General features: G+C 34.7%; 1 protein-coding gene across 4 annotated transcripts in view; it reads right to left on the reverse strand.

The window, feature by feature from the left end:
• Positions 1-26,472, reverse strand: part of UNC13C (unc-13 homolog C) — a 146,793-nt gene that overhangs the window by 102,005 nt on the left and 18,316 nt on the right. For 2 of the 4 annotated variants that reach the window (XM_062628072.1, XM_062628087.1), the window contains exons 3-5: positions 15,729-15,751; positions 15,132-15,196; positions 3,382-3,460 (exon numbers count right to left, since the gene is read on the reverse strand). In XM_062628072.1, coding sequence (XP_062484056.1) covers positions 3,382-3,460; positions 15,132-15,196; positions 15,729-15,751 — 167 coding nt within the window. Of the gene's footprint in view, positions 1-3,373; positions 3,461-15,131; positions 15,197-15,728; positions 15,752-26,472 lie in introns of all 4 variants that reach the window. The other 2 variants (XM_062628065.1, XM_062628080.1) reach the window with 1 other exon arrangement.

Raw genomic sequence — 26,472 nt, forward strand, 5'->3', positions numbered from 1 at the left:
ATCACCTCTGAATTTGCCTTAGTAGCTTCAAAGAATAATAAAAAAAATAGAAGTAATCCTAGCAAAACCATTGAAAAGTGGTAATTCCAAGTAAAAGAGAATTTGACGCAAGATACAATTAAATGTTATATAAAAAAAATTGTGTAGGTGAAAAAAAAGAGCCTCCTGCAATGCTGAGATGAAAGAAAGCTCTCTTTTGAGCAGCAAAAGTAGCAGCCAAGAAGCAGCAGTGAGGGTAATGTTTTGCACCTGTTCATGAATGGTGGCTGCGTCATGCAATACTCACTCCTTTGTTTTTACAGAGGGTTTCAGGTTTCCCGATAAATCTTTTCCTCCACTTTGTTTTTTCTTTTTTTCCCCCTCCTTACAAGAGTCTATAGACTATTACAAGAGGGGAGTGGGTGTGTGGGGGAAGTTGAAGATAAAATATTTATTACCACTTGACAAATACTAGTTTATTTGTAATGCAATGTAAAACTTACTCATTACTGTTTATATGGAATGGGCAGTTGTTTCATCCTATGTGTTCTCTTCAAGAGTATGAACCAAGCAGACTGTTTTAGAACAGCAGCAAGGAGTCACAAATTATTCTGTGTTCTTATAATCAAATGATAAAGCATAGTAATAATACATTCTTGAATGATCAAGAGAAGAAATCTGGCTGAAATAAGGACTAAAGCATAGTGAAACAAAACCAGAGTTAGGGACCTTTGTCAATTGGCAGATCAACACCATATTTGGCCATTGTGAGTTAAGTAATTCTAACCTCCACTGTAACTATTTCTACTCCTTTGCCCAGTTGTAGTCCCACCTCAAACAATAAGCTCTAACTAGTACAAAAGACAGAATATGGTTGTTTAAAACTAGAAGTCACAGCAATTACATCGAGCGCACTCAACTCTTCTTTCTGACTCCACTTTAGATAGTCTGTTCAAACACTTCGTATTGCTATTCAAACAGCTGTATTGTTACTCCACTTGCATGATGATTTCTTCTTTCATTCTCTTTCCTTCTTATGTCAGATACATTCTATAAGAACTCTAATAACAATCCATAGTGAAATACCTGACTGCAGCAAAGAGAACTGTTCCTGTAGATGGACTTTATTGCCTTATCCTCTCTAATGACTCAATCCAAAAAAAGCACAGAAAGCAGAAATCCCAGAGCATTAATGAAAGCACTTGTCTTAGAGATTTAGGAGAAAAAGAATGAAAATAACACAGCTGCTGTTGAAAACTAGATTTTTCAAAATGTGAATTTATGGAAACAAATGGGAATCAAAGATATCTTCTTAAGAAGATGTACATCATTTTGTTACACTTTATATTGAGATAGCATGACGAAAGCATGAAAGCTAATGCAGAGAAACTGGAAGTGCAGAGAAGGACCAAAGTTGTGGAAAAAGAAATTATTTCCATGAACCATTAATATAGTTATCAGAAAAAATTACACCATAGTACCTAACAATCTTAAGTTGCTTTGGGAAATTCACCTTTTACAAGAGAGATCAAATAATTTAGTTGAAGAGGATTTAAGAGTAGGGAACACTTTCAACTTCTCTTGATCTAGGAATCTAAGGTTGTTAATTCCATAGGAGAAGCATCATGATTGGGTCCTCAACAGCCTGCTTGTATCATTAGAAAGGATATTTGGAAAATACAGATAAACTTTTTCTAATAATTTTGGCATAAATGATGCAAAGGACAACACATTCACATAAGGCAAAACTTCACTTAGGATTAAATTCTTGGTCATAAAGAGTATTTCTATTTTCCCCCCAAAAATGTCATCATAAAATACAACATTCATAAAATCTCTAAGTTATTGAGCATTTTAGAACATTGTAAAAAGCAATGTAAACAGTGTAAAAGCACTTACCATAGCCTGAAAAATCCAGCCAAAATAGGAAAGAAATCATAAAGAATATTAATAATTTGCCAGCTTTATTGGTAAAAAAAATAATCAGCTGATACCTATTTCAGTCAGTGTCAGAAGTAGATATTTAAAGAAAATACAGTTAAGAGCTGTACAGTAAGTCCATAATTATTAAATTCCAGAACAAATCTCAGTTTTAAAATTCTGCACTTTGCACTTACTGAAGGTAGAATTCCTTCAAGAGGAGTTATCCTTCAATGACTGGATGGTAAAGCAATAATCATTGACATATTTGAGTACTAAAAATAAAGTTTCATTGCACCATTCAAAATGTAAATTTTCTTTTTAGATACACTATTATTATGGCTTTCAAAGTGAATAGTTACTATTAAGATTTTGATGTCTTAATTTGTTCTGAGCTATATCTGTCTGTAAACAGTTCCAACAATTAAGAATAAAGCAAATTGCTATTTAATATGCATAAAAGCATCATAACATGGCTGTAAATTATATTTGTGCAATACAAATTACAGTAGAGTGGCTAGTGTCAAAAAGATGGATTCAATGAATGTAGTAGACTCACTCTAGTATGTTATAAATCACAACTTTTCATTGATTTCAGAAGGAATTCTACTCCAAAATTGTTGCTGTACTCTCTTTGTGACCATTCAGATATTGTGGTATATTACTGTAGAATGACTGAACAGAAAGGCTAAGAATACACTGAGCAATAATTTGGCAAAGATTGATCTTTTAAAGACAACTGTATTAGTCATTTACTTTGGCTGACTCCCCATCATTTCTTTACAACAAGAAATGGATTGGGGGCTTGCTACCACCAGAGACTAAATATGTATTTTATTTAATTATGAATTCTACACTTTACAAGAAGAGAGGAATGTGAATGGCATTTGAAATTCTTCACACAGAGAGATTCTATTTAATGTTGTTTAGACTGGAAGTCAGAATAAATCTCAAAGGAACTGCCATTCTTTTTTTCTGAAATTTATTTGTCTAAATTATTATTGTCTACAATGTCTGCTAAAATAACATACCTGGTCTGTACCAAAAGTATGCATAACTCTTTAAAATATTCATACTGAAACAGGGTTACTTTTTAAAAGGAACTTCCTTTTTCAGTATCATAGTAAATCAAGTCAATCAGTATATCCCGAGCACTCAATAACAGCTGCCTTCACACAAAGCTTCACACAGCTAATTCAACACAAAAATGAGTAGTTTATTACTACAGGAAATTCACATTACTTGAATCCACAAGTAATATCTAAATACTACATGACATATTCAGACTTACCTAGGACATTATAACAACTGCTCTCAACATTATAAAAACTGCTCTTTACTCCCTCCATCCATTCGCTCAAGATACCTTTTTTCCACAAACCAATTGTTGACAAACTATAATTCGCATGCACAATAGTAATTACAAGAAAGATCTAGACAACTGGAAATAAATCAGGTTTCATAGCCTCAGAAGTTACTTACCACATCACGAACAATGGGAAAAGATTTCTTTCTGCGTAGGTCTGGCATGCTATCAATTCCATACAGCCCACGGCCAACACTGTAGGAGTTGAAAAGGCAGAGATGAAAATAAAAATCTGAGGCTTTCAAGTTTGCATCCTAAGAACTACTTATAATATCTGTATTTACAGTTAAAGCCCAAAATTAACAGTTATCAGCTAAAGAAAGTATTCTAATCCTCATGAAAAATTAATGAGAGTGTTCTTAGTGTGGCTTTTTCTCCTCGCATTCACTCAGAACAAAGTGTACCTGAAAGTTCACTTAAATACCTCCTAAAGCTTTGTACCATGGATTCAAGAGTTGTAACAGTAGCTTTCCATCAAAAGGACTTGTATATCTGGTAGTTAAGATGGAGGCCAACACTGTACAGGATCTCTTTGTCATACATTTGATACCAATAGCAAAATATCTAACTAAATATATAATACCATCCTCTCATGAGTCCTTGTGATTATGGAAAACAGAACTTGTCACATTTTAAGATAACTCCATGGAGATCATCATTATTTTCTCTTGCCTGGTTTACCTTTTTCTTTAAGCACACATTTAAACCACATACTAGATCTGATATACAATGTGAAAACAGCAAAGAACAACTTGGAGCCACTTCAAAGAATAAAAGGCTGACACACTGATATGATTTAAAAGAATACACACTCATCCAGTATTCTCCCTGACTCTTCAGAACAGGTAAGACAGGTATTATCCTCCTGAATTTTTTCCAGAGTGAATGTTGCAAAATTACAAGGTATTGTCAGATCTGTAATTCAGAAATATTTAGAGATTCTCAGAGAAGAGGGGATACCATATTTTTCAAGATCCAACATACTCCCCTCCATGCTCCTTCTGTTTGACATTGTCTCAAATATCGTTTTCAGCTGCTTTTACATTTTTATTTCTCTGCTTCTGTGTATAACAAAAGTACATGTTACAATAAACAGTGTGTTTATAGAAATCACAATTATTGGGTGAAAAGAGATTTAACTGAAATTAGTGACAGAATTTTCACTTCCTTTTGAAGGGTCAGTACTTTGTCCCAAATACTCTTTTGCTGACCTGAGGATTAAAATCTGCTGCCATTAGTAGAGTTAAGAAATTCCGTAATTATTTAAGCCAGGACTCTGGACGACGATTCCTGTTGGATACAGAAGTTACAGTTCCACAGCTGCAGCTAAATCCAGAAGGAATTATGAATCAGAGACCTCAGTTGCCATGATTTACAGCCTGGCATACCAATATAAACTGAAATCAGTGCTGTGTTATGCTAATATGCCAGACTGCAAGCAGTTCAGGGACACACATAGCCTTCTACTCCAATACCTCCACTTCTAATACCTTCAAGATGAATCAACTCAAGCCAAGAGAACTCATAAATCACAATCCAAATTATTTAAGAGAAGTGAAATACATTAACGAGCATTACATAAAAGGACACCAACTCTGGTTTAAGCAATTGTTGAATTGCAAACTATTAGAAGACTAGAAAGCGAGGAGAGTATCCTAAGGAAATACCATCTTATCCCATGCGTACACTTTTCTGACAACTTCTAGGTATCTGCTTCTGGCCATCACCAGGAGAAGAGGGATTCTGGGCTAGCTGGACCTTTGGCAAGACTCTGTCACTGGGGTTTGTTTTGATTTTCGGTTGGTTTGTTGTTATTGTTGGGGGGTTTTGTTTGCTTTGTTTTTAAGGCAGTCTACAATATTTTTTCCTCTCTCACTTGGAACTTGGAATAAAACTGAGTTCTATTTGGTCCCCTTTCTATCCCACAAGCATGAAGAAGAAATGGACACAGCAATAGACTGCCACTATTTATTTCCATGCTTTACTTTCAATAGATGCAGAGGAACAAACTTATTTTCTTGGAATGTGTTTGACAGGGAACTTGAAAATTTCAGCTTTGGTGAAGCTTAACTGAAAATCGGAGAAGATGAAAGTAAAATGACATAATAGATTCTATATTGTCAGGGGTATTTGTTCACCTTCTGTTCAATAATTCCCATATTTTGAAGTTCTACTACTCAAATAAAAGCTCAGTGCATGTATGATACACCATCCCTGAAATATTGTAACTTCCTGTAATGTGAACAAACTGGCTAAGGCAGCAGCAAGAAGTTTTTCCCTACAGTTGAACAACTCTGCTTCACAGCCTTGAGTAAGAAAATAATAATGAAAATGAAGAGGTCACTCAGTATCAAACAGACATTTTATGTCATTGGGATACTTAATTTTCTTAAAGTTCTTAGGATTATATAATATTTCAGATTAGATGAGTCTGGTTTATAACATAATTAAATTTATGTAGTCAAATGTGATACACAAAACATCTAAGCATCTTTAATAACACAAAATGCTGGTCTGATCTCATCAAAATTGAAATGAGTTTTTTGAAGACTGAACCAGGGGTATGGAGGGGAAGAAGAAAAATATTGTTGCTGAATACTATAATCACAAAATGTAGCCAGTAGCTTTTGTGAAAACATAAAAATGGCACGATGCAAGTTAATGAAAATAATTATGAGGCAGCCACACTGTCTGAAGATCCACAAATCCACACTTGGGTAGCAATAAATGATTTTTGCTGGAGTAGAAAACTGACATGGGAGAAAATACCAGCATTACAGAAGTAATTACAGGAGGGAATTTATAACTTACCCTGGTCCTTAGTATATTAAAATGCCACCAAAGAAATACCTAGCACTTTCTCTGAAAATGAAAGTTGGATTAGAAGTGTCTTAATGTGAACTAAAAATACCATGTTATAAGAAAAAAATAAAAAGAGCCAAATCTCACCACGGAAGCAAACCTGTTATCCTGGCCAATGCAAGAAGCTGGGGTAGACTAAGCTATATTAAAGGACTATATCCACTCAAATTTGACAGACCGTGTACTCAAATGACTACGCATATTAATGTCATGAAAATTTTGAAGTTATGCTTCTTATTCATATTTATACAGGAGTAGCAGTCATATGCAGTGCAGTGTTTTGACTTTCAGCTTGGGAACAGATTAATATAAATTAATCACACATTTGGATATATTGTCAGCTGTTCATTCTAGCTGAGGCAGCAAAATAGACTTTGTGACTACAGCTATGAGCCTCCTTCTGCCTTCTGATCAGAAATCTGTTGCATGCTTCATCCCCAGATGCAAGCCAAAGCAGACCAACAGATATTACAAATTGTGCTAAGAGGCCTCTGGGGCCATATCTGCTTTTAGAAAAAATAAAGTTGCTTGCAAAGAATTTCTGACCTAATTTCTTTTTCCCATCATGCTTCTTGTCACGTTACAGGGAGCTGATGCCAGCCAACTTTATTCTAGCCTCAGGCGATGTGGCCTCAAAGTGCCACCATTTCAGCTTGTAAAACTTGCCTTTTATTTTTTTCAATATTTTGAAAAACTAAGCAAAACACCCCCCCCCCCCCCCCCCCCCCAAAAAAAAAACCAAACACCTCCTAAAACACTATCATGACTTCCTAAGGGACAAACTGAAAAAAAAAAAAAGTTGTTAAAACCAAGTACCAGCAAAATAGCATTAAAACTACATTTGATAATATTCTTGATCCTTACACCAGAGGAAATCAGCAGTAACACTTATGAAGACAGAGTATTCACAGTGCTGCAAAAATTGCCTAGAAGACAGACCTGGTCTCAATATTTATAGGGAGGAGAAAAATCTGAACATCCTTCTCAAAATTAACACTCCCCTATCATAACTGTTGCAATACCATAAAACCAAGGACTCAGACTCAGTTTGAATTCCTCCTACTACCCTTGAAATCTGTGTAAAGGGCTTCCTTAGTATCAATATGGCCATAATGAAAGAAACCAACATGGGGAAAAAAGAATCCAATTTGCATAAAGCCTGTGAGAATTTATAAGGTGGAGATAGGAAGCTCTACATGACAAATTCATTTGCAAAACCAGGATGGAGACTTTCCTAGAACCAGGGGAGGTAATAACATGCTGCATTTAGTTTATCTCTGACAACATGCATCTCTGGTTGTCATTATCATAGGATCGTAAGATCTAATTAAAATAAGAATATAAACCTCCTGGAGCAGAAAGACGTAAAACCCATCAAAAGCAATACTGAAACATCAGTGGCACCCTAATGAAGGTGGTGAGAAATTACCTTACAAATTAAAACCCAAACCCACCACAAAGCCTTTTAATTTCTCTTTTAAATCCAGATATTTATGTAGCTGTCAACTTTCATCATGCTGTATCATCATGGAATCATGGCCGATCAGCTTTGCTAGATTTCCACCTCTGGCTAATTTCTGCAGACACGGTATCACATGGATTTAGAAATACATCTACAGGAACACATAACTGACTGTTCCCAGCTTATACATAAGTCTGGGAAGCATCCACATTAAAAATTCTTTAATGATAGCAAAGACAATTTATTTAATCCTCCAAATGCTGGATCAGAACACATGTATTAAGACACTTAAACATAAATCAAGGAGAGTTAAGTCAACATAAAAAGGCAGAAAATACTGGATCTGGGAGGCTGAGAGTTCCTTATGGGTGTAGATGACAACTAGAGCATACTTCACCTGATAGTTAAGAGGAAGGATGAAATGGAAGAAGTATAGAAATCAGCAAAAGAGACAGCAGATCTGAAACAGGAACAAAAACTTGAAAACTAAGAGGATGACTTTAATTGGTCTTGGTAGTAGCTAATAAGCAGGTGAAAAGATTGAACCTCTCAGAACTAACCTATGCACATCATTCTGACTTGTAAAATTTCCATCAGGGACTCTTGAAAAGCTGAACAAGGAGTAAGCGGTTCTACTAACTTCAAGTTACTTATGAAATTTGACAGATAAACAAGGAAAGATAATAATCTTATTCAAACCATTTGTGTAGTTTTTTGAAAGTCTTCAGGATTTTCATCCAATTCTTCTAATGCATCAAGTCCATATTAAATTCTCCCCCCACCCCCCAAAAAATTGCCAAATTGCCTCTTGGCCATACTAAAACCCTCAAATTCATCCCTGTTTCTGTTTGTTGAGTTCCTTACAGTTACAAGAGGAAAAAAAAAAAAAAATTAATCCTTTTCCTATCTTAGTTGAGTGGGTAAAGCACTTACTTGAAGCATAGGAGAGTTTACTTTAACCCTTAAGAGCAAGCACTCCAGTTTCCAAGCGCTATCCTAACTCTTATCCTATAAACTTAAGAGATAACCAGTCTCTCCCATGCTGCCTTCTGATCCACCGGCACCATTCTGTAAGAAAGGGAAAGAGATCCACGGGCTGTTTATACATTTCCTTTCTATTTTCACATAAACAGTCTTTGGTGCAGGGTTTTGATACTAGAATTTTCTTTTCAAGAACATAATGATTAAGGTAGACCCAAATTGCAACTTCCAGACATATCTATAATTCTCAGCAAAAGCATGATAGAAATAAGATTTCTGAGATTGCCAAAGTAAATGTAGAGAGACTAAGAAATAAATTCAGATGCTTGGATTCTCAGGGCTCTTTGTTACCCAGGAACAGTTCCACCAGCAGTGAATAAAGCTCATCACATGTATAAGGCATTCTTACACCACAAAGAGCTGCTTCTGACAATGTCTATAAAATCACTTCCATTTTTATTCTAATCTGTAACACAAAATTACAACTAAATTTGAACTTCTTACTGGATGCCATTTACCAAGTACTTAGGAGCAGCATACACAAAGGTAAAAAAAGAATTAAAAAAAAAAAAAAAAAAAATCAAGAATGACTGATAGTCTTTTCCTGGGAGAAAAAAAAAAATGTCAGAATTAAGAATGATGATGAAGTTTCCAAAGACAAAAAAAGGATGACAGGGCATGTGAGGGAATAGTAAGAATGAAAGAATCAAGACAGAGGAGTACATAATACAAAGATATTTCATCATGACATTAGTGCTGTAATATGAATTCTGACTTTATGAGGGACTTGTGAATCTTTTACCAAACTTAGAATTCATCCGGGTCCAACAGCTGCCTCTGCATAATTTGGGATAAACAGCATCTGTTCCTCTCCCTTTGAAGACTGAAGTGAAGCAGGGTGAAAGCAGCTTTAGCCAGAGCAGGTAGTGGTGGCATTGCAGCTGTTTGGGTTGTCAGGAGTGCATGAGGGGTGAGGTTCAAAGGGAGATATTGACAACAACAAAGACGACCCTATTTTTTAAACATGGAAGGAGCTAATAATATGAAAGGCTGGAGTAACTTGAACAGGTATGAGCCTGTGTATGTGTTGGGTCTGGTGGTAAGACAAAGTGCATAAGCAAGGTATTACACTTAAGAAGGCTATATCAGAAATTCCAGTCACTGCCACTTAGGCTGCAGACTGGTATTCTGTGCATGCAGGCACGTACAGAAGGATAAACGTAATAGCTACATGACTAGTGCATATATGGAGGGGTGGGAGGGACTGTAGGCAAAATAATTTCCATGTTACTCCTGGTAGCAGAGCAGGTATTGTATTTTAGATTAATTTAAAACATTTTTAAACACTATTAATTATTTTTCCCCAATATGAATACTCAGAAGAACTGTATAAAGGAAAGAAACTATACAACTAATTAAAACAAAAATTAAATACACAGACAAAACTAAAAGGTAACAGCGCAAAAGGGGATTGGGGCACAATAAGGTGAAAAATATCCAGCAGAGACATGGAAAGGCTGACCCACCAGACTCTCATAGCTCAGAGATAAACAAACAGTAAGTGTACACTTGCCTGAGAAGATACACTTCATTTTTAAGTGGAGAGCAGGACAATCCACTAGGAGATCCATTGGAAAAATACAGTTCCACTAACATGTGCTGAAAACACCCATCTCAATCTTACTCTTGGAGATCTAGATATTTAATACTTTTTGCATCTTTACTGAAAAAACCCTGACATTGGGAATATGAACCAGAAATTCTTCTATGCACAAATTCCCTGTACAAGAACAAAATTTGATCCTTCTAATAATATTTAAGAGAATCGTATGTAAAGATTGGTGGCTATTAGCTAGACGCAAAGATCAATATACAGATCTGGATTATGGGATCAAATTTTATTGAAAACCTAGAGAATAGCTACATTATCAGAGCTAACAAACTGGGCAATGCCATATTGACAGTGAAATACTAGTCTTTATGTATAGTCTTTGGAATATTAAACACTAAAGCATTAGACAAACTGTATCTGTTACGTAGGTTATAGATTGAATTCTTCACTCCCGTCCCTACCTCCAATAACAACAACCCAACAACAAAGTGACACAGAAGATGACAAAACTGATGGCACACGAGTCACCGTTCAGTGCAAGAAAAGTAACTGTAATGTTGACTTTTTCGTGTGCTTCTTAAAGGTATTTTGCATAGCAATAATCTATTTGAATTTGCCAGAGTATCCAAGAAAAAATAAATTCATTTTACCATTGAGAATGTGCTACTGAAGGAACTGAGCAATCATGTGCATGCAGCACCGTCTGTGTACATTAGCAAATTTCATAATGGATTAGGCTATGTGGTAAAATTATCAGTCTCTTGACATCACTGCCCTCAGGCAAGCAGTGAATTAATACAGAACAAGTCTCTAGAAAAAGCTAAACAGTTCTGGGGGCCCCAACATAAGAAACATGTGGACCTGCTGAGTGAGTCCAGAGGAGGTCATGAAGAGGATCAGAGGGCTGGAGCACCTCTCCTATGAAGACAAGCTGAGGGAGTTGGGGTTCAGCCTGGAGAAGAGGAGGTTCCAGGGAGACTTCTGAGCAGCCTTCCAAGACCTAAAGGTGTCCATAAGAAATCTGGAGAGGGACTTACAAGGACAGGTAGCGACAGGACAAGTAGGAATGCCTTTAAGCTGTCATAGGGGAGATTTTGATTACACATTTTGAAAAAAAAAAAAAAATCTTCACTATGAGGGTGATGAGGTACTGGCACAGACTACCCCAAAAAGTTGTGGATGCCCCATCCCTGGAAGTGTTCAAGGCCAGGTTGGATGGGGCTTTGAGCAACCTTGTCTAGTGGGACATGTCTCTACCCATGGCAGGGCAGGTGGAACTAGATCTTTAAGGCTGGAAGGGTCTTTAAGGTCTTTTCCAACCCAAACCATTCTATGATTTTATGATTCATATACATGATGAAAAACCCAGCTGACCTCCATGTCATTTTCAAAAATACTGAAAGGACAAATTCTAAATTTTCTTCTCTTATTGAAGATGAGACAAATAAAATGAAGAGGATATTATTTGGTACTGGCATAGAAAGAACAGGGAAGGTGGAGCTTTTGCCTTTTAACAAAGAAGTAGCATGACAAGCTACAGGAAAACTGTATTTGGTTTTTGCCTTTCCTTTAGTCTTCTTTTTTCTCATTTTATGCAGCCAAGTGAAAATCACCGCAGAGAATGAAGAGCTGCAGTCTGTGCCATAGGCTTGGGATGTACTTGTGCATGTGAGGTGGGTTCACAGCACTATGCTATGAGAAAGAGGGAAGAATAAAGCAGGAAAAGAGGCAATTGAGATATTTCTATATAGATAAAGCAAAGTATCAAGGGTTGCAAGGGAAAGAATATCCCCTCACTTCAAACAGAAACACCTTTTGGGGGGAATTAGATGGCAAAGGAGTCATATCTAAGGCTGTAGCCAGGTAATCCTGGCAGTGAAAAGGCTGAGGGTTTTTAGTTTTTTAGCACTTTAGTTTTTACATTCAGGAGTAAAGCAGAAAGTGTGATTAAAACAGAGCCACATCAGTTTTAGAGATGTCAGTGTTCTTCAGCTGAATGAGAAGTTAAATGAAAAATACATCACTGTTTTCAGGAAGGCCTGGTGAAACAGAGGCTTGCATTAAGATACTGCAGACAGCAAAGGAAGTAGAGGCTCTTTCTAAACTTTTTCAGGAAAAGAAGTAAGGTTTAATCTAAAACCATGAGCTAATATTGAGATACTGTCAGTCCTTTGAAGCAGTCTTATGCAGTGGTTATAGGATGTCTGTAGAAGGCATTGACACAGAGGATTCAATATTTGAATTTTTCACCCGTGAATGGAAGAAAGGGCATAAAAAGAGAAACTTGCATCTGTATTGTCCTTGAGTGGCAAAAGGTCTCCTTATGTCTACGAGATTGTTTTCTGTGTGCAACCCACAAAAAATAAGAATTCTATACACTCTTTACCTTATGTTTCTAAGTCCTACACCTATTAGGAAACTGTAATTAAGTAAGTGGCTATGGGAAGTAGTGCATACAACAAAACCATATTGTCCAAGGCAGCTTCCTGCATGCACAGATACCCACACCTGATTGTCAGAATCTACACTCACAGAATCCTCTAACAAAATGCTATTCCTAAACTATATAATAACTAGATGTTAAACTGTTTCTCTTCTGGTTTTCCAGATTGCAAGCAATATGACTGAGCTCTCTAATTACGCTTATGCATATGAGGGGCAAACAATAAAATTTAAGAAAGCAAGAAGTAGGTTACTTAAAGAAAGGGAAATTAAAAAAAAAGAAGAAAAATCATATGAAATGGAAAATTTTCCTTACAATTTTGGTTATTTTAAGAAATAATTCTCTAGCTTGAACAATGAAAGCCCAACCACATATAATGATCAAAATTGGGTCATCAAAAACCACAGATGGTAAATTCACAACAGTTTTGAACTATCTATATTTTCAGTCTTGGATTTCTGCTTTTTCTAGAGATACCCCCCCATTTCTCCTTATTCTAGAAATATGGCATTGAATGTAATATACAAATCAGCACTGAACAGCACCTATGAGAGTATCTGAGAATGTTAATTTCTACACTGTATTTCAAGAATTTGAACTTATTTTGATGTTAAATATTGTTCTCTTATTAGTTCTGAAAACTGTGAGGTGACCTATACACCAAGCTTCTCAAATGTAATTGTGCAAAGATATGAACAGCTTTTTTTTTTTTTTTTATACACAAAATTCAAAATTTTGTGACAAACTTACACACTAATGCTTCTGGGTACAAGAATTCTTAGTTTCAGTAGACCACATCTTACTCTGTAGCTTTTAAGACATCAGGTTTCTGCTTTTCAATGATGAGTTACATTACTATTAGTGGTGCATCAAACTATAATTTACTGAAATCTGGGGTCATAAAAGCCTATGAGTGAAAATGAACTGACACTTTATAGGACAAAACAGAAAAGAAGGATATACTGTCTTTGCAGATATGACAGAGAATTTGAGGCAAGGGTCAGAAGCTGCCCCTGTGACGCCTCTGGTTCTGATATGCATTAATGTTTTGAACAACAAAGCCACAAAATACAAATTGTTATACCTCAAGTTACTGTCATATTTTTTGCACAGTTGCAATGGATCTGATCAAAGCCCTCCATGATTTCATTAGAGTAATAACACAAGCATGAGCACAGAGAGTTACAGGCAATGTTTTTGTGGCTAGCACCTTGCTGAAAAAGTATTCAAGTCAGTAAACAAGAGAAACAAAGTTGCTTCAGATGCACTACTTTTATGTTGACAACCAATATAATTCAAACAGAAATACTAACATTCATGCATTTGAAGGTCAGGAAAGAAAATTCACAGCACTAATCTTGTTCTATTTTTAAAATACAGAGAGACACAGTACTTAGAGAATTCCATTCAACAGGAGTAGTTGTTTTCACATAGTAAGAAATACGGCTGATCAATATGCAAGGCACCAGTTTGTTTCATTTTAGTACTGAGTTACTTTTGACCTTTGTGACCTTAAGAGAAAACTGCATCAAAGCGAAAGCAATGTGTGGTTTGCAAGCCAAGAGAAGTATACTACAATTTCATCCTAATGCCAAAGAGACCACTAATAAAAAATCCACATAAATTATCTTTTATAAGACTTAAAATGTCTGATGTTGCATTCAGCATGTAACCCTGCACAGTGTCACATAGGGCCTTATACTTTTACAGCAATTCTGAAGTTTCTATGAGCTGGAAAAAGAAGTAATACAACACTTTGAAGTATGACAAACAAAGTGGGAAAACTTCATAGTGTCTAGCACCTACTGAATAGCCTTTAAGATGCACAAATGAGAAGATGGAAGACTGATTAATTCAATCTCATCACCTCATCTTTATGACAAAGCATAACTACACCAGATAGTGCATATATAGTGCACCAGCAAGAGGGTAATATCTCTTTTAAATAGTTAAATAATCTAACTGATGAATTTTACCAATGGTTTTTACTTTTTCTCCTCTCCAAACTGAATGAGAAGAAAGTATTTAAAATAGGAAGAGGAGGTTTTCCCCAAAGGAAGAAATCCCTAGAACTGGATGTAAGATACTCCACCTGGGAGCAATCAAACAAAATGTACACGTTCCTGTCACACTCACTCTCAGCAACTATAAGATCATTTTCCCTTGACCTGTTAGATTTCACATCTTAGACTGACATTATATTGCTACACATTTACTAAAACAAAGGGAAAACCAAACTACAGCTTCAAAAGACATTTATTTTGTATGCAAACAGGTAAAAAAAAAAATTGTCTTTCTGTTGGTATCTGCAACAGAATTTTGGTCATTAATTTCTTAAAAATTAAGGACTTAAAAAAATTAAAAGATGACATACACAATGAAACACTATATTCCTTTTCAAATAATTCATGTTCTCATAAGAACAAAACTTAGAAAAAATACTATAACTCTATGACACTAATTTGTAAATATAAGTAACAGAATTCACAGTCATATTGGTACTTACCCACTAAATGCCTGGACTGCATAAAACTTGGAAGTATCCAAGGAACTTCCACTTACTATCCGAGCCTTTAGTAAAGACCAAAAAAACATCAGTTACTCAGTTGCTTTTAGTAAGCCTTAGACAGAATTTAACTGTATAACACATATAAGACCTAATATGAAAATGTTTAGCAGGGTCAACTCCAGGCCAAAGCTAGAGTAACTATTGCTTTAGGAATAAATTTTGACAGCATTCAGCATTTAATGAAACACACTGGAAGAACCCATGGGAAGATAAGATATTGCTTCCCAAATATTGTTGTCCTTTAAGTCCTATAGTGTATGCAGTATAGATGATAATTAGAGACAAAAATCCCAGATAACTTGTTTGACAGTAGCAGACCCCCGTGTTGGCAATTATGATAAACACAAGATTGACAGTTATCCTGTTCATAACTGCAACACATTTGCAATACACTCAAAGGAGAACAAAAGAGTGAAAAGCTGTGAAAAACATGCAGATATCACAACTAAAATGAAGGAATCAAACAGGTCAAATAAGTCACGAACAAACATCAACATAATACATGATCCCTATAGTAAATACGTGATTTTAAACCTTTTCATCCACAGAAACGCTATCTGGAAGAGAATTGGGAAGAAGGGGAATATAGGTTAGACAAAATATTCTTCGAGAAAACTTCTTATGCTATAAAAAGCTGTCACTATTTTAATCTGCTAATGAAGAGCAGAATCCCAGTAACACCTGTGCTTAGCTGTACCACTGTGGCAAGACCATTGTCATCATATTTTAAATAAGAAAAAAAATGTTTTCAGTAGATAAGAATCCCTGCTACTTCTGCAGGACTGTGTGGATACTGCTTAATACATACTGTAACCCAGCACAACATGATTTTTAGGGGGTTTGTTTTGTTTTAGGGTTTTTTATATTATTTAATATAGTTGCAGTGTTCAAAAAAATAATGCTCTGTTTTCAAGGAAAATGAAAGTGTTTCTACTAAGGATATATATATTAGAAAACCCAAACAAACACCCAAACTCCTGAACTGTAGCTATTCTATTCTACCACAGCAATTCATGTTATAACAGAAATTACCCCCAAATGCAAATGGAATTACAATTGGGAAAGTATAAGGTATACATTTATATATAAAATTATAAATTGCTTCATGCAAAGATGTGATGCATTCACATTTACTATAAGACAGAAAATATATGCTGAGAAGGAGCATATATTATACACAGGGAGCACTACCCTTATTTTATCATCTTGTCAGTTTGATGCTTTATAGTACAGTGCATACATGAAACTGCATTCTTTTAATTGTCACCTTACTGATCTTTCGACTTTTCCTCCCTAGTTCAGTAATTTTCAGATGTTTGAAAATATGCCACGTTAAATACATTATAAAATTATCATATACACCTTAAACATCTGCCACATTTCATTTTTAAACCAGTTTATCTACAAGAAAATACCAAACACATACATTAAAGATATACTGGAAAATATAAAGGTGCATACATTTTCATGGTGACAAGCCAAGGAACTATAAGGCTCTATTGTGCCACTGATTTCAGAGTCTACTAATGTGATCAAAGTAAAGCACTGGCACAAGAACAAGCAATAGAACTGAGACTGGTAAAACACATTTTGAACAACTTAGCTCCAGTCAGATTATATTTGATTTTGTATTATTAAAAAAAAAATTAAAGAGGATTGAGATACTAAGTATTAGCAATACCACAACATCAAATTTGAATCCACACAAAATTCAACTATGCAACAGCCTCCTCTCCTTCGTGAGACCACCAAATTTGCCATTTTCTTATCCTTGACTACAGATCTTAGCTTCTCTTTCACAGTCACTGTGAATAATCCATTTAGAACGAGTATGTCTCAGAATGAACTACAGTTTATTGTTCCAAGAATAACTTACATTTTGAGTTATACAGAATATTAAAACTATGCTAACAATAAAATCCATTATTTAGTAAAAATAGAGTAAGACATCTTAATGTATTTTTTCACTCCAAAATTCCCCCCTTCAGAAATACTAGAATTTTCATTTTGCCTCAAAAATTAATTCATGACTAAATTAAGCTATAGTGTTGTAGTTGTCAGATTACCCCTGTTTGACTGGGTAGATTTTTAAAAATGAGTTTAGTCTTTATTTTTAATTGTGAAATGTATTTGTCTGACAACATCAGACATGACGGGCTACTCTTTCCTCACAAGCATAACAGGATTTGGAAGACCATATCATCCTACTTTCCCATTATAAGAGTATTACAGCATTTTTATAAGCAGGCTAAGAGCAGAACCAGGAGCACCTAGACACCTGTAAACTGGGCTGGCTGTGGATACAAAATGGGATATGCTTTTAGGAGGGGTAAAGGAAATAAAAGGAATATTAAAACCAAAGTGCTGGAGCAGCATCTTGGCAGATGGAATGAGAGGAGAGGCAAGAGAGGATATATCAACAGGTGAAGAGAAATAAGAGGACTGAGGGAGGTTTTAGGCAGAACATCTCTTGTAAGGTAAGAAGCCTCACCATCTGTTCATGCAAACTGTAACTCCTTTCTACACTATCTAATCATACCAGTATTTGTAATACTGCTATTTAAAGATGTATAATGAATCTCAGTATTACAGACGTGGAATGCAACTTTTAAATAGTTTGCAGGTAATTTCCTACCAGCTGCCTAAAGAATCCCATCAATTATATGTTTAATTCTGTTGTTTATAAAGTTATATTAGAAAAATACAAAATTGTTAAGACTTGTTCTCTACATTAAATGGAATTTTGTATTTCAGAGCATGAGAGATAAACATATGAAATTTTCTTTACCTCTCTTGGGTTTCAGCCAGCTTCATCTAATTTCACTACATTTCCTTTACTGGAATCTAATTTTGCCTAAATTTAGGAAGGAGAGCAACAATCAAAAATTAGGAAGGGAAAAAAGGTATTACGTTTTTGGTTTAACTTGCTTTTCTTTGCAGTTGCTACTTAGGGAAAAAAAAAAGTACAACTCCAACAATGCAGCAGCCTAATGGCCTCTTTTCTTAATAGAAATTGCATAAAGCAGATAACTGACGCAAGTTTCCCAAAACAAGATATTGAGAACATCTCTTTTGTCACAAATGACTGCAACTTCAGAGAAAAAATTAGTTTGAAAACTTCTTTGTTTATTGCTTCTTCTGAACTCACCATGAGTGAAATAATCTGAACTATGGAAGTTTTCTCTGTGCATATGAAAGCACCAATCAAGAAGCATACAGTCACCAAGCAATTCACTTTAGTAGTCATTAGACTACCAGAACAGACAGCAACATTCCTTGATGTAGATAAGAAATGAACTGTGATTATGTAAGAGACCACTGAATGTATTTTTAATTCAGGGATACAAGGCTAGACATCTCAGATTATACTGCTGAATGACAGTGATTTACTTAAAAGAGTTTATCTTCATACAACTCATTTCCATCATTCACACGTACTATTTCAGGAAACTAACATAAAAAATTGTGAGTGTACTGAGAACAATATAAATGCTGGTTCATTTAGTTAACCCTATGAGTTACTACTTAGTTAGATTTTTTTCTCCTTAAATACTTATTTTACAATAAAATTCACTACAATGTGAAATACCTGTAATAGCCTTCAAGTTCTGTTTTAGAAAGTAAATCTATCTTCTATACCATGTGCATTTTTAGATAACGGGAGTGTTTCACTACAATTATAAGAAAAATCCATGGAGTGCTCCATAAGCATTGCTATTTTGCACCTGTGTAGCGGAATGAAGTGTGGTCATCTATCTACTTACTACAGAAACTTCAAATTCATATACATTTGATTAGGTAATTGGTAAAAAGAAGAAAAAACTTAACTAAGGATACCATAGTGGTACAAGGTAGAAACAATTTATATCACTAGACAAGGAAGCAGAAAATGTATCATACCGTTAATTACAGCAAGCAAAGCATAATGGACAGCTATTATATCATATTTCTCCAAATAAGCTCACTGCCTATGCTGAATTCTTAAGCTTTGGTGACAGAACACAAAAACTTTAGGAAGGAGAAGACGGTCTTAAGGAGTATTTAGCAAACTGTATTCTAAAATGCACCTGCTTAGCTACAAAATTCTCTCCAGCTCTGTACCATTCTTTACCACGTCTAATCCTCCTCCCCTTTTACTACCACTCCGTGAGCCTCCCATAAACAAACATAAACCTTTAGATAAGCATGAAATTAGAGGTATTCACTAGTTAAAATTAGTCTTTAAGCTTCAATTAATAAAAGGTTCAAGGTACTAAAAGGCTGTATAGCTTCAACATACCAACTAAACCTAGGCTTCTGTTGACCACAGCTCAGAAATATCCAGAGATTAGTCCCCAGATGGGGGGAATTGTAAGGGAATGGAGTGAGAGAGGCTTATTTGCCATTCTTCCAGCCCTCTCAAATAAATCCCTAAGTTACTTTCTGTACACATATATGTTTAAAGGTTTTGAGAAGGCTAACTAAAATTTCCCACAAGTGTTTATTAATGCTGCATAATAACTATCCAGACTCAGTCTGGAAACTAATAGATCTTATAAAAATTAAACTTTACACTGTTATCAGCTGCTTTCAAATTAATTCATGGTCTGACTTACCCATTTCTAATAGCAGTGTTGTCACCTGTAACTTACAATACAACACAAGAATTTATCATACAAGATAACTGGTTTCTATACCCAAACTTCTCAAAAGAAAAAAAAAATCTTGAAAGAATGCTGATTAAGGCAGAGTCTTCTTGCATGAAAGATAAACTAGTAAGGAAGATACTGAAGTCAAGACAGACCTTTGCTTTTGTAGCTTATGATACTATCAGAAATACAAACGATCAATAGTCTCATCAGTCAGCAGATATATTTAGATCAAAGAAGTTCAGCAGATTCTCTGCTCTTCAGTCACAAGTATCCTTTAAGCCTTGTGTCATTATTTCCCTTTTACATTTTTCTGAGCAGCAGAGCATCATCCTAATACATTTTCTTTAATAATTTCAAAAATATAAATCACCACACACACCCTGTGCTATAGCACAAGAATGGTCATCAGGTCCTAAAATCTACACTTCCTAGGAACTATGTATACTGCACTACTTTTCCATTCTTGTATGAGTGCAAAATTGTATAACACCAAATTGGAAACAGATTTAAAATTCATTATTCTCTGAAAGTATCATTTTAATCTCTAATTCTGCAAAGCAGCTGCAAGAACGTCAAACTGACTCATAACTATGTCATTCCTGGAAACAAACCCTTTAGACATAATACCTGCTGGAATTAAAATATAAATACAGCTGATCCATGGAAACAACATATGTAAAGTAGCCATAGTCAGAAGTAGTTTGTAGTCTGAGCCGGACAATTCTAATTAGTATGCATTGCTAAAAATAGGTTCAAATAAGAGCAGCACATTAAAGTAAATTGTCTGTCCAAAACAATAACAGAAATTAAGTCATGCTAAAATAATAAATGCTGTATCTAGAAGCTAATATTATCACTACAGAACAAAATATTACAGTATGTAAGCTTAGAAGATACTGTGTTTCTGAAGCATATTCTAGGAAGATATATTGTATAATGCTTGAAAGAAAATATTAAAGCTAGCATATCATAAGAGATGAGTGATGCTTGTCTGACAAAGAGAAGGTCAAACTTGAATAAAGCTTGGTTGACAGGAGAAATAGAAGAATTGCTGCTAGCAATTTACCAGCAGTGATGTAGAAAAATTATTAGCGCATACACTGAGAACCAAAACAGGAGGTCATCTCGGTGAAGATAAAACTGCATTTCTGTATTTATTAATAAACTAGTCTGTGAATCTGAAACAAGAGGACATGCTTTAAAAACATCTCTGCTGTTTAGAAATACAGTCCTGTTAGGCTTCCAATGGTTCTTGTTACCTGTTGTCTTTCAACAGTACTAAATACTTTTAAAAGAATAAATTATTGACTATCAAGTGAAATACTTGATTATAGAATGTAGTATGATACTAGATCTTCTCAATTTTTGGTGGTCTCAAAAAATAGTTTGTTTTTTTTTAAGATGTATAATAAATCTCAGTACTATATACACAGAACGCATTTTTTACATAGTTTGCAGGTACTTTGTTACCAGCTGCCTAAAAAACCCCATCAGTCATATGTTTAATACAGCTGTTTATAAAGTTATATTGAAAAAAATACAAAATTGTCAAGATTGGTCCTCCACATTAAATGGATTTTGTATTTCAGACAAACAAAAAACTTCAGTTTTCCAGGCTTCCTTGACAGTGTCCAGTTTGTCAGAATGATGGTAAGGAGTAAAATGCAGAGTGCATTTTAAGCATTCTATTCTGACCCCAGAACACATCAGAGTGGTAAATCACACATTATCCATAAAGGATAGAGGCATATTTTCTCTTTCGATTCAAATGATTAAAGTAAATGGAACCAAGTAATTAATTATAGGCTATGAAAGCAAAGAGATAATTGCAAGTCTTTGCATATTGCATCACCACAAAATATTTGACTTGGTCTTATCATGGTGTCTATCACGGTCTTACTTGCAAGACTAAGTCCCACTGTGTTTCTTCCAAAAGTTGATTTTCATGAAATTCCCTATGAAATCAAGATAACTACATTAAAGTTGAAATTGGTAGAAAATAGCATATACTTATATGGTGATATTTGGGAGTAATTCTTTTGGTAGAATTATTGTGTAGGGTATCAAACAATATGATACAGGTCGATTTCATCAATGTTCTCAGCTAGTTGGAAGAACAGAATTTTGCAGTCTGCAGAAGACACCAGTATGGAATGGGTTGCGAATATACGAAAGGATGGTGTTAGAAGTTAAAGTTCTTCACTTATGACCAAATTCATGTCATTGCCTTACCGTTACTGTAAAAAATAGTTCTACATTTGGAAGAAAAAATGAAAAATGGCAAAAAATTATTACATAGCAGAATAAGGTATATAGCATATTTAAATTAAAAGCATTGCTGATGTAATATTAGTACAAAAAAAGACCACTGTCATTCTAGAAAATACGTGAAGTCATCTTTTCAGTTTTTGAAATCACACTGAAAGTAAACAAACAGAATAGAAAGAAGATGACAAAAGCCAGAACAAGCAGAAATTCGAAAAACAATCCATGAGGGCAGACAAAAAGGATTTGGTTTGTTTTGTCTACTGAGAGATAAAACTAAGGAGGGAAGTGATAGTACTTCAGATTCATTAAGGAGTCTAAGAGAGTAGTATTTTTTTTCCTCCATTGCTTATAATGTCAGTTACATATTAGGTGTCAAAAGAAGGCAGGAAGTATGCTTACTCATAATTACAAAATCCACAAGTAGCATTTGTGTAGCAAATACTTTAAAGCTCAACATATTTTTGTTCTGTAATATCATTACCTTTTGTTTTAACTGAAACAACTCAAAGTCCCAAAATAATTCTCAAAGTAGAGACTGATCTTGAAAAAAAAACATAAAAATAGTTATTTTCGCCACTCTTAGCTTTTATGCTATAGGTAGAAAAAAAAAAAAAATCAAATTACAAACTGTTTGTTTCAGCTCTGCTTGAAAGCAATAATAAGTTGGAATAATTTACATAAACACCAAAGAGATACGTAGATGTTAAGAGCTAGACTGATGCACTGGAATTCAAAGCATGGCTTTTGCTTCTGTTGACTTCTTCAGCTTGACATTCATAAATCCTGAATTCCACAATCCCTTTTCATAGTTAATAGAAAAAAGCAGGTCTCCTTTTCCTCTGCTTTTATTTTTTCATAAAAGAAAATTTCAACCAACATGCCTTTTATAGTTCCCAAACAAAATTCCACTACTTAATGTTTGCAGTATAGGTGCAGATAATCATCAGCTCTATCCTGTCTGTGCTAAACGGAAGAGGAAGACCTACAGGTTAAGAGTAAAAAAATGCTTTAGTTCTTACTCATCCATTTTACACACATTCTTCTCTCCTTGTTTATGTTAGACTCGACAAGGAGTTCATCAGGCCTCTCTCTCTCCACATTCCATCTTGGTATATATGCAGCTGATGGACAAGAATTTCTTTAATGAGGCTGCAATTACACTAATGATACCTAGAGCTATACATAGTTTATGAATCTGATTGACAAATCACTTGCTGCCTTTTGGCCTCTGATCAAGAAACCTCAGTTCTCAAAGAGAAAAAACAGTGTCAAAAAGATGTTTTGTCACATCACACCTCTGAGATTCCAGTGTAACACAAACAAGTCCAACTAGTTTCAGTAGTCTGCACTAGAGAAGCAGAAGGGTATTAGTCAGCAGCTTGCTCTTTAGCACTACTACGTTGGTGAAAACAGATTACTGTCTGTCCTGTGTTCAACAGGGTTTCCTTTTTTTTATCTAGTTAACTTGAAGCTTTTAATACACCATATTCTTTATCATAGTATCAGGACATTTTTAAACAATTCTATTATCAACACATAAGCTTCCTGGAAAAACCTCTCTTTTCAATAGAAAATGAGTAAAATTTTCAGTGGAGTGAATAATTGCTTTATGTGAGACAAGTACAAAAGAAAACTCAACCAAAAATGGTGCAGGTGTCTATAAGTATGTATCTGTGGCTTTTGTTAGAATTACATTTATAGTAATCAATCCTGTCTTTATTTTCAGGTTTACTAAGACTTCTTATCTTAAAATTTCTTAAGAATACCTTCTCTTGGAATCTCTTAAAATATCTTAAGGATCACTTTCTTCTCAGTTTCATTTCATACTTTATTGTAATACACTACTTCCCCAGTAGATCAAAACAAGATTTAAGCATATTTATGAACTCATGTTTTCCAAGCCAGGACATTTTTTAAGTGCACATCTAGATATTTTTCAGCCAGTTACTTTAATAAAATTTCTTTTATCCTGAAGCTGCATTATAAAATGATGCAGTGTTATTTCTGCTTCTAAAACATGATAATCTAAAGGAAAGGCTTAAATGTTTTAGAAATAAAGATGAAAAACCTATCTTAGTCTTGGTGATAGAATATTGATTTGCATCCATTTCAACAGCAGAACCAGTAGAAATAAGTCCTTGGAACTGACATTTACACTCAGGTTTCCTCTTAGCTCTAGCAAATTTATTTTAAATTCATTTAAACACAAAAGGAGCAGGCAAATTGCATAAATATTTATCATCTACTCTCAATCAATTAATCAATTATTTCTGAAGTCAGTGAAAACTGTGTTAGGCAGTTTTCTGTTCTGGTAAGGAGGGGTACAGACCTTCTTTTCTGAAAGAAACCAGCAGTTTTAACGAATTACTTTTCCTAATAAAGGAATTAATTCTTGAAACAGAAGTGTTTTGAGGTGGTTTGGTTTTTTTGTTTGTTTGTTTTTAATAGTCAAAATCTGGATTATTTTTGCTAAACCTTATTGATTAAAGATACTGGATATGGAAGGATTTTTTATTTGGGGATTTTTTTGTCAGGGGCAGGAAGGATGGGAGAGGATGGGAGGTTTGGTAGTTATGTGTGTTTTGTTGGAGTTTTTTGGTTTGATTTTGGATTTTTTTTTCTGATTAAAGAAAAAGTGCTAGCAATAGATTTTTTTTGGATTCTCAGACTGTTACACATGGTGTATTTGTGACGAACGTTTTCCTGATGTAATGAACACCGACTCAGCGAGTATTACTATGCTAAATTAAACTGCTGATCTTCAATTTATTTGGTTACTATCCTGCAGTCCTAAGATTTATTTTTTTTATAAACATAAAGGCTGTAACTACAGAATTAAAAGGCAATCAGCCATAAGAACACTATTATGTATTGTAAAAGACATACTAACCAGGTTTTTAATCACTTAAGATTGCTAAATCATGGATTACTTTTTTTAACAGGTCTTGGAAAAAAACCATAGCTTCTTATTAATCAGGGTTTGCTTTTATTTGAATGGTCTCTAAGATGATGATCACTATTCTCAGTATTAATTTCCCTTACACTAATACCTCTTTTGACAGACTGAACATATAGTAGCAATCCTGCATGGAGTCCTAAGTTTACAGTAAGTGGTGAATGTAAGTACTTCCTCTTCCTTCTCAGAAAAAAGACAGATGTATCATCTTTATAATTAACTGATTAGATTTCCTCACATATTTTTTTCTAAAGCAACTTTTCTACAATTCTATTAATCTCAAGATGAACAGACTGGCATTCACTGTCGTAAATCTCTAAAATTCCTTTTCCCCAAAGGACAGAAGAGAAGCAAGAAGGGAAGGGTATAAAGACTTACACCTGACACTACAGTAAAACCAGTGGCAAGAAAATAAAACTGCATAGACTCTTGAGTACAAGAAACACAAGCATATGCAAGAGATACTCAGTCAAATCAAATATTGATTCATTTGCAACATCTCGACTGAATTAATGGAGTTGTTAATTTTTTAGAACTATTTTATTTTCTGTAATATTACTGGGAGATTTCCAGAGTGAGCACACACACATATATATGTGAAAAATTATATCCTAGAATTTTAATTAAGCACATTAAGGAATAAATTGTATTTATCAATTACTGTATTTATCAATTCCTACCCACATCATCTGAAAATGTATTTAGTTTCCCCCTACTTCAGACTCTTACCCTACAAAGAAAAAGGTATCCATCATTTTGTTTACCTGACCAAAAGGCAGGCACAAACATGAATTTAGGAAAGAAAAAAAGAAGAGGCAGTTGGAAAAAACTGTGTTATTAAATTTTGTAGTTCGCTGACACCTCCCATACAGCACCAAAACAGATACAGTAACTTGCAGCAGATTTGTTTCCTCAGTACCAAACATCTAGTCAAGTGTATGGCAAGGGTATTTGTTTCTTTCCCAGCCTGGTTACACAATACATCTGTTCCATTGTCACCATCTTCTGACATGAATATAGAAAGGAATTTACAGAGACATACCGGGTCTGTAATCTACTTGTTTACATTATTTACATATGAAGAGCAACGGAAGAGTCAACGTTTGTTGAAAAGTAATATGTCCCCAAATCGAGCTCTTTATATCTCACGCACTGGGTGAAACTGTATTAAAAAAACAAACCCCCAAAACATTGCAGATCAACTGTATGAGCCACACAACATGCACAGTCAGCCCTTATGTCAAGGAAGTCTTTTGTCACTCCAGGTTTAAAAAAACAAAAACAAAAGAAAATAATCCCCAACAACAAACAAACAATTCGGGATATGGTAGCATACAAACAAAACCTTGTATAACTGAATCCTTTGGTTTCAATATTTTGAAACACAATAGAAAATTCTGGGGCTTGGTATTGCTGTCAACTT

This window comes from Pezoporus occidentalis, unplaced genomic scaffold (assembly GCF_034315485.1).
Source record: "Pezoporus occidentalis ecotype Australia unplaced genomic scaffold, CSIRO_AGI_Poc_V1 ctg11, whole genome shotgun sequence".
Lineage (NCBI taxonomy): Eukaryota > Metazoa > Chordata > Aves > Psittaciformes > Psittacidae > Pezoporus > Pezoporus occidentalis.